Source organism: Clinocottus analis, unplaced genomic scaffold (assembly GCF_023055335.1).
Source record: "Clinocottus analis isolate CAN_PGR_092001 unplaced genomic scaffold, fCliAna1.0.p SCAF_15, whole genome shotgun sequence".
NCBI classification, from domain to species: domain Eukaryota; kingdom Metazoa; phylum Chordata; class Actinopteri; order Perciformes; family Cottidae; genus Clinocottus; species Clinocottus analis.
Genome location: NW_027175876.1, coordinates 16,156,458 through 16,166,457, shown reverse-complemented (window position 1 = coordinate 16,166,457; position 10,000 = coordinate 16,156,458). Strand labels below are relative to the sequence as shown.

Below are 10,000 nucleotides of genomic sequence, written 5' to 3'. Positions count from 1 at the left end.
TCTTCCTCTTCGACTCGGAACGTTATGAACTGTGGCGTCTGGAGTGAGCTCAGATGTGTCAGCCCGAGGTGTTCTTTTGACGCTCGTTCATCAGCAGGTCGCTGATGCATCTGCACAAAGTGAATGTCATTGTTCTCTCAAATCGCACACACACAAGGTTTCTTCGGGGTTTTGTTGTCCTGTTGTTTCATTTGAAGCGTGCACGTGGAAGAGCACTACACACTGGGGGTGTTTTTTTTTTTTTTTGTGGAATTGATTTGCGGCTCAATACATTTTTCCAGACTATTGTTTTTGATATGAATAGTTTAACACTGAACTCGTATATTATGTGGTGCAAAAGTGTCTTTTTTTCACTCTGCAAATAAAGGCATCAAATCAACCGATCACTCTGTGCCGGAAAGACATTTTCAAAATGACTTTACAACAACAACACAGAGGCTTTATTACTGTCGTTGCCAAAGACAAGACCCACTCCCTCTGTTTCACAATAAAAGCCCAGACATATCTGCTGTTTATAAACTCAAACTCACCTCAATCAAATATCTTCTCCAACCGTTCACCTTCGACAGACTGCCAGACGCTGCTCTTTTCCTGCGTTTTCATCGCCACGTTCTGCGTTTAAAGGCCTCAACACCACCAGAGACACGACCTTTGAGCCAAGGTGTATGAGAAAGTAGGCTTGTGTTGGTGAGCTTTATAATCGCTGCAATTTTCTCCTTTCCATGTTACAAAAACCAGATACATTCCTCGAGTCTCAACCAAGACGTGAACCATTCACAAACCGTACAACGACAGCAACACTCAGGATGTACAGGCACAATGTGGCAACACTTAGCAGGAAGCTCAAGGTCGACTAGCGTTTCTGAACAGTGTTTACTTTTAAGCTGCCCTAATCAATATTTAGAAAATAGAAACGTGTTGATTTACTGCGTGTGATATGACCCTCTTATATCACTTGTTTGGTTTTTGGCCCTCAAACTGATCTGGTTCAGTCTCCCCGTTTTTTTTAACTTGTTGAAAACTGTGGAACCAATTTTGTCTCCAGACCTCTTTTCCCCTGTTTGAGTCGTCGTAGGGACCCCAAATTAATTCCAATACTTGTGTTTATTGTTTGTATTTGTTCAGCAAAGTCTTGGGGAAAAAATGTATGTCTGCAAAAAAATCACTTTTAAAAGATATTTTGATGGTAACTATGAACATCCAGCATGATATGAGCCAGATTTTCAAACAAATTGCCTCCTGGAGCGTCAATAAGACACCTTTTATGAAAGATTAGGACCTAAAGAATCAGAATCTGCAACAAAAATCACAATAAAACAAAGTCTTGGTCTGTTAGGAAGGAGTTTCAGACAAAAAAACACGTCGCTCGATTCAAAAATGGAAAAATGACGTACTTTATGCCAAAAAATTGTCTGAATGGGGCATGCTGGGGACTTGAAATGGGCGCGGGAGGATTTTCATGCTCGGTTTCCAAAAGGTTAAGGTGGATTAGGGATATCTTCGTATGACAAACCCACTGAACCCCACCTGCCCAGTTCCACACGGCAGACAGAAAGTCAGCAACTAGTTGGGGAACTTAGTGGAGCGTTTAGACGATGTGTCACTGAGGAGTTGGTGGCAACCAAAACATACATAAAAGAAAATATTCCAAATAAATGCTAATGCATCTGCTGGATATGTGCGGCCGGTGGTTTGCTAACACGTTTATAAGGTGTTAATACGTCAATTTTGTCTTACAGCTATTTCTGCTCCTTTCAAGTGGCCTGCAAATCACTAAATAATGCTTTAATAAGCTGTTATAATATATGGCTGGCTTTTTTTTTCATTGTCTTTGTTTCTGTCGTTGTGAGTCGTGAGTAGGAGGACAAACCTTGTCACATATGATTTGTTCTCTGTTCGCGTGCCCTGAGGGAAGCAATTTCAACATCTGTACGACTGGCTCATGGTCGTGTCCACAGAGGAGAATGATGCCACCACGACGAGTTCAGATGGGGAACCAAATCCCAAAGGGCCTCGCTGAAATGATTTGCGAAGTGACAACGTATCAGAAGGCCTTTGGGAGCAGGCCCAGCTTGTACTTCTCGTGTAATCAGTGTTTTTACATTTGAGTCTTTTGCATTTCTGATAGATAGATATCTTCCAGTCACAGATTGAGGGCGAGGTTCACTGTGAGATTGGTTGGTAATGTACTGAAATGAGGGGAATATTTGTATCGTCTTTAGGCATTCTGGAAATGTCTTGAGTGTTGGCAGCTGACCTGCAGAGCTTTTGAAGGTTGGTCCTGCATCTGTGAGGGAAGCAAAGACTTTCATGAAAAAGACTGAAAGTGCATACAGGAGGAGCTCATACTGGGGCAGGCTTTAGCTTAAATGAGAACCACATGGGGTAAAGGTTTGGTACAAGTGGAAGGAAAGTCAATTCATAACACCTGTAGAAGACATTCCCACATATTTCTCCACCCCTCTTATCTATGTAGTGACAGAAATATGGCGGTGCCAACCAGTGTGGAGCTTCACACCCAACAGAGCTTCTGTGTCCTGTTGTCAAACGGCCTTCAACAGGAACACCATCCAGTAACTTCATCATCAGAAGAAACACCCCCCCTCTTCTTGGTCTTGTCCCGCTCTCCGCCTCGCTCCTCTTCAAAAGCTCTGTGTTCTTCTCGCTGTGAGAACATTTGCATCCTCTGCTGTAATTCTCATCTCTCCGCAGTCACGCTTCCGTTTCATATTGTTTTTGTTCAACTGCACACTAAATATCCTAATTCAGACATGTATCCACGCTTCACTATATTATAAATCCCCTGTTTGAGAGAGAGAGAGAGTGAGTAATGATGGATGCTCATATCACAGAGGGTTAATACGGCTTAAACACTACCAGGGTTGGTGCTTTCGGTCCGACCGCGGATGTCCATCATGAAATGATCTGCAGTCGTAATACTTCAGATTGGTAGTATAGGTTAAGTCATGAAAATGCTCTGACCAACAAAGCTTCTTATGATGAGGCCATCATGTTGCTCTGCAGAGTGGCAGCTCCGTGCTCTCCGTGCATCATGCATCTCTTTTAATCTCATTTCATTGCCGAGTTATAAACTTTCCTCCTCGCTTCATAACCGATATGAACGGTTTAAATGGGTCTCTACTCTCCACAGTGTATGGATTACATTGTTAGTTTTGAAGAAACTCTTCAATCTGAATTTAACGTCATAATTTAGCAGTTGATTGAAAATATTTTTTCCTAATATAATCAAATACCATAAAAGGACCATCCATCTCTCTATACTTTCTGACGTCCACTACCTCGGGCCACTTTTGAGGCCTTGAGGTCGGCATCGTGGCCGTCGCCATCTCCACATCGTCACTATCTTGTTTTTTTGCAACCAGAAGTGACACTAGCCATGGAGCACCGGAGATGTAAATAAAGAGACAGAGAGGTTCTGAATGTAAAGTTGCATTTCCCAAAAGAACCGGGCACTTTAGTTTTTAGCAAAAAGGACTTAAACAGGGGAATTGTGCACCTGTTGGGGACTATTTTTAGCTGTGGATTAATACACAATTAGAGCTGTAGTGAGTGATTCACAGGAGCGTGGTGGTGAATGTGGGACTGACTGATAAACCACCGTGTTCATTGTATTAAAGCAACATGTCAATCAGTGCAACAGTGTGGCTCATTGATGTGTTTTTAATCCGCGTTGGGCAACAATGGAGCTCTACGGCACAGAGGAATCAGATGTGTTGGGCTCGTGTGTTCGTAGCATCAGTTCCTTGTCGTTTGGGTCTTTTATGGGGTTTGTTACAGTCAGAAAAACCCTCTGGTTAACCCAAAGGAGAAAGTGATTAAACCAATTTCCTAAAATGTCAAACTAATCCTTTAGCCCATTCAACTACAGGACTCAAATTTGTACAATTTTCAGATTAAATATGTATGAATGTTATGATGCTTAAATAACGTCCCTTGGCAAAGTGAGTCGGGCAAAACAGCTGACGAGCCGGTGGAGCGGCCACTGAGAAGATGAGAGTATTTAAACTTTGATGGCTGCCTGAAGAACACGGTACCAGAGGGGAACGCCAGAGGAAAACAACGGGTTTGGGGCGACGCGTTTCTAGCGACGCATCTCGGTGTCATCGACCCTTAAACCAGATGAAAACGATCATCATGTCCAAAATATATGCGTCCCACAATTTTCTTCCCCTTGTTCCCTGTGAAAGGGTTTTTACTTTCTTTATTTGGGGAGTTTGTCCTGATCCGATGTGAGGTCCTGGGGCAGAGATGTCATGTGTACAGATTGTAAACCCTCCGAGGCGAATCTTGTATTTGTGATTTTGTGCTGCATAAAATACACTGAATTGAATTGAATTTTAACACCATAATCGTCAAAATATGGCAAATCAGTGGCAAATCAGTGGCAAATCAGTTTAGCTTGAATTTTGTTCAAAACATTTATTTATTGCATCACAAACGGGGTAGTTCTTTATTGAACCTCCGTCTTGAGTGAAAAACAAACTGAAATAATGTAATCATAAATCATAAGAGTCGCCTGAATAAACAAAGGTCTGTTCTCTCTAAAATGAGAATTCCTGCAGTTTATTTTATTTTAAATCCAGCTCTTTTTTCACTTCTCTTCCAAGACAGCAGGCTAGACTGCTTTTTCACATCACTCTCTCTCTTCTCCATTATTATCAAAATGGAAATTCAACACGATGGCTTTTCGTCACAATCTGAGACATCGAAAATCCGGAAAAATGTCCCGTCCCTCCACTTATTTGTATTTTTGTGGATTTGGTTTCCTAAAATGGACTGTCCTAGTTTATATCAAGTCGCGATCTACGGTTAATGTGTGCCAGGTAAATGTACAGAGTGTGAGAAGATTGTGCAGATAGTGATCCAGTAGCAGGAGTGTAGTGTTACCAGCGGGTCAGTGACAGCAGGACTTTTTAATATCTCCCATTTCCAAGGGAGACCAGCCCCCACAGCTTATATAACACAGGAAACAGATGTTGGCAACACACAATCCTCTCTCTCTCTCTCTCTCTCTCTCTCTCTCTCTCTCTCTCTCTCTCCCTCTGTCTACTCTTTCTTCCCCTTTTGTCTTCTGCTCACACTATGACGTGTCCAGGTCAAGTTACAGTACGTATGTTTTCTCCATCATGAAAATATCTATTGCTCAGTATTGTGCGGTTTTATAACGCAGAGGAGTATAAACCTGCTGCTTTCTAAATCACAACCTACAAGCTGGTGTAGTGACACAGATACATATCATTAGATCTACTTCCTTTAGTTGTAATATTACTTCAATTCAGAACGGGAAGTCTAATACAGGGCCGGTTTCTGGCTGAAGGACACTAGGGGTTAACAATTCCAGTTGTGGATTATTACTTGTTGTTTTCCAGCACACAGAGGCAACACCGATACACACAGCATCCAGAAAATAGTGTTCACATGTGGAAGCCGGTGGGATCAGAGGAGAGAGAGAGAAGACGATGGAAATGGAGATCACAAACACAGTTTCAGCTGAAAGTCAGAACCACCTGCTTTTACGCTGTAAGATCCACCCATGTGGAGGATTCATATATATATATATATATATATATATATATATATATATATATATATGTATATAATCTGTGTATCCAAAAATCCCCTCCCCCCCAACAAAATCAAACTCAAAGCCAATCTCTGACCTCAAATACTTTTCATGATAATCCGTTTCGAGGCTCTCTGCCTTTCTCTCAACTTTGCGAATTTGCCAGAAATTGGAAAGTCCATTTCACCTCCTCTCGCTTCCAAGCGCAGATGATGCCTGTTGCCAAGGCGACCGCTCTAACCCAGGTGACGGACCCTTCCTGTGAGCTGCGGCCTGCGATTGGCCAATTGACCCGGGGGGTCTACAGATTGAGCGTTGTGATTGGCCGGCAGAAGCAGGGGACCCAGCAGACAGAGATTCTGTAGCGAGCATTGATTTAATCGGCTGGCAAGCGGGCAAACAGTAGACACACACACACGTATATATTGTGTGTGTGTGTGTACAGTCAGGCTGGCGGGTGTAAGGGGAAATTTGGCCCAGTGGGGGTCACCTCTGTGGGAGCGAGTGGATGTGTGTGTAATATCATGCTCTCCAGGAGAGGCGTCGCTGGCAGTAATAGAAGCACTCCCAGGAGCAGAGCACGCTGGGTAATATCACACTCCCTAGGGAACTTGCCATACAAACACTCCTCCTCACACACACACACACACACACACACACACACACACTCAGCAAAACACAGCACATATGGCCCACGTTCAACATGTCTCACATACTAATGCACAGAGCCAGACTTTAGGGAGGGGGACGGGGGGGCGCAGAAATCAACAGCGCTCTGCTCACACATCCTATTGGCTCCTCGCATTCTTACAAGGTCACATGATGTCGTGAGCGGCAACATCGGTCTGACAGAGTCCCTGGTATCCCAGGGAGGCTCGGCGTGGTCCTCCATCATTAGAAGCGACACAGTTTGGATCGTCTCTCAGTGTTCAAGGGATTCAGAAAGCTGAAAAAGACAAATATCAGACTTTTATGCGAGGGTTTATGTTTATGTTTTGATATTTGACCTGTCGTGTGAGTAACGGAGCTCGTGTTGAGAGAGCTGAAGCTGCTGAGCGTCTCTGGATGGTTGCAGTATAGGAACACGTACCTTCTGAGACGTTAGAAGCTGCGAGTAATTATTGTTTTCTTGTAAGGTATTATCGTCAGACGCGCATTTGAGAGGATGTTACAAAGCCCTTTTCCATTCCTCGGGGGCGCAAACATTCCTTTCATCCCTGGTTAAATATCAGATGTATAGATTGTTGTTTATGGCGTGTGATAATTGCTGCTGGGGATATTAAAAGAATAACATTAAAAGGCTTTGGCAGAGCCGGATGAGATAAGAACTGAGGAAATATAACGATTTCATTTCACTTATTGGAACCTACGTGATCAACCACGTGACGCTGGTCTACGTTGCTCTCACACCACCTCCTGTTCTTCACTTTGACTGCAGAATTCTTGACTCCTAAATAGTTGTTTTTGTGCATTCTTTATTGTATTTCTGAACCAACACCAAGAAGTTTTAAAATAAACCACCGTGGTCACGCGATGATCCACATGATATTGAAGGAAAGTCTCTGCCAAACTAAATAATGTGCATTTTCCAGACATTGTTGTAATTTAGCTTTTCTTTTTTTCCTAAATTACTGATGGCTTTACCAGAAATACAGACACACGTCTTCCCAGAAACACTGTCCTCCACTGCTCTCATAAGGACTGTGTTTCAGGTGTTATCCAGAGGAACAGACACACGGCTGTTGTATATTTTTAAATACAAAAATATTTGATATCTCTCATCAAGTGACCTGCAAAGTGGGACACCACTAGGGTTAAAGGAGTAGTTTTTTAAAGTTTTGGTCAGCGTTTGACTGTTGTAGAAAAGGTTTATTTCTCATCTATTTCCATACAAAACGCTTCTCAGGTTCGAGAATCTGTCTCCAATTAATGCTCACACGCACGGCTCTGGCATGTCTGACATTTCCCTCTTAATAGATTCCTTGCAGTATTTGCGGAAATCATAAGCCCACACTTCTGACATCTCCCCACCCCGTAGCCTGTACCTGTATCATCACAGAGCACTACAAAGTGAGCCGAACATGAGCCACGGCGGCTTTAAATTTATATTTACTGTGCTCCCTCCCCCTCCTCCTGCCATCCTCAGTCTCTGTCGTACACAAACTCCAGATTTTGCCACGTTCAGATGACAAGGCAGATGAAAGCAGGGAGAAGGCAGCAAGATATGGAGACAGGGAATGTATTTTCATAGCGGCCCGTCTGAGATCCCTCCCTCTATAATCTATAGGCTGGTTTCACTCAGATTGGGAGCCGACAGCTTCATTAGGTGAGGGAGGTGGAGGGGGGGAGCTGCTTTGATCTAAAAATACACACCATCATCGCCTCTGGAGTGGAAAAAAGTTCAAGAGTTTCCCTGTGTCTTAATCAGAAAGAAAAAAAAAGCCTCCTGATTTTTTTTTTCTCCCAAAGAGCAGCAGAGGAATGGAAAATTAAGAGTGTATTAATTCTCATTCCTCCGGGTGTGATCGTCCTGGGGAGTGAGGGAAGGGATGCTGTGTGCACAGGTGCTTTGGTGAATAGGAACCTGCTGTGTGCGAGCTGTGTTTGGGCTTTGGCCTTGTTGACTCACATCAGTGTGTTGTGCTGTTTGGGATGTTCTCTGATATAACCCCCCCTCCCCCCTCCTCTCCCCTCCCCCATCTCTTCCTTTCTGTCTTGCAGAGCATAGGCAAAGGCTCTCTGTGGTCCATAGACCCGGAGTACCGGCACAACCTGATCCAGGCCCTGAAGAAGACGCCGTACCACCCCTACTCGCCCGGCCTGGCCACGCCCTCCACCTCCCCCCCCACCCTGCCTCAGACATTTCACCACAGGTGAGACGGAGCGGCTGATTGGCTGATTGATTGATGAGTTGGTATGTACATGGGGTGGGACTGTATCCTTCTGTTGGAGTTCAGAATCATAATGTTTATTCTGAATGGATTTGGAATTCATACAGAATTTATATATATATATATATATATATATATATATATATATATATATATATATATATATATATATATATATATATATAATGCAACGAGAATAATTTGTTCACCATCATCACCCTCATGGTCTGAGAGTTGGACTCTATAATCTTATTGGCTGGTTTGTACATCACTGCGGTTCAGTAGTTGTTAGGAAAGTTCTCTCGCGAACATCTGGGTCTTGCAGCACATCTGGGTCTTGCATCACATCTGGGTCTGGCAGGTCTCTCTGTCATCATCCTCTGTTGTACTCGCTGGTTTAACATCTTACCGGGCAATAATCTCTGGTCCACCATTAGTCGCGTCCCCTCCCGTCTCAGCCACTTTGCTTTGTAAAGATGTTTCCAGCGTCTCGCTTTTCATATCAAACCATCCCCTCTGTGTTTCTGTCACAGCGGCACTACGGTGCATTAGTCTAGAATGATTGTTGTCGGTCCCCTCAAAAGGACCACAGACAGCTGGTATTGTCCCCGGGTGACACTTGTTGAGATGAAACTTTATCACGGCGCGCAGCGTTAAGTGGCTTTCTGCAAATGATCCGATCCCACAAACACACTCTTGATGGAGGGAAGGAGAGTCCTGTGGATCCGGTTGGGAACGTGCACCAGAGCCTCACAGAAAAAGGTACGGGAGGTCAGGAGAAGATGGAAATGTTATTATACGAGGCTCATCTACCAGATTAATCAAGACTGAAAAAACAATGAGCGGCATTTTTTATGAATAACTTTTAGAAAGAAAGAAAAAAAGGAATATTTTTCCAACTTTTCAGTGTTAAGATTTGTTGCTTTTATGTAGTTTCGGTGGAATGATCCGATAGTTATTGTAAAGCTGTGGTTATTTTTTATAAAAGATTGAGCTATGGACGTATAAGTACCTGTGTACTTATTTTACCCACAATTTTATAGCAGGGAAATGGGTTTGAACTTTCAGGAATGTTATATTGAAAAGCACAGAAAACAGTGTTGATGACTTGTGGAATTAGTTCTATTAATGTGACGAGAGTAAATTGTAAAATGCTTTCTGTATTTATGCGATATGGATGTTTATCTAATTAAATTGGATCTTTGAGAATCAACCGATTAAAGTCAGGACTTTCAGATTTGGAACGTAATCAAAAGGAGAAATCGGTGCCAACATCCAGTTGTATTTATCATTGTAAATGAAATATCTTTGACTTCAGACTGTTTTTCAGCCAAAACAAGCAACTATTTATTACTATGTTCTAATCCATTTTTTATTTACTTTATGATTCATCAAAGAAATAATCAATACAGAAATCAGTAATAAAAGAGAATCACTAGTTGCAGCCCAAGCAAAGCCTGTCCAACAGCAAACATACAACATACCTCTCTCTCTCTCTCTCTCTCTCTTTCCCTCTCTCTCTCTC

General features: G+C 42.9%; 1 protein-coding gene across 2 annotated transcripts in view; it reads left to right on the top strand.

The window, feature by feature from the left end:
• Window positions 1-10,000, top strand: part of ches1 (checkpoint suppressor 1) — a 59,098-nt gene that overhangs the window by 32,909 nt on the left and 16,189 nt on the right. For both annotated transcript variants that reach the window (XM_068576644.1, XM_068576645.1), the window contains exon 3: window positions 8,306-8,457. In XM_068576644.1, coding sequence (XP_068432745.1) covers window positions 8,306-8,457 — 152 coding nt within the window. The remainder of the gene's footprint in view (window positions 1-8,305; window positions 8,458-10,000) is intronic.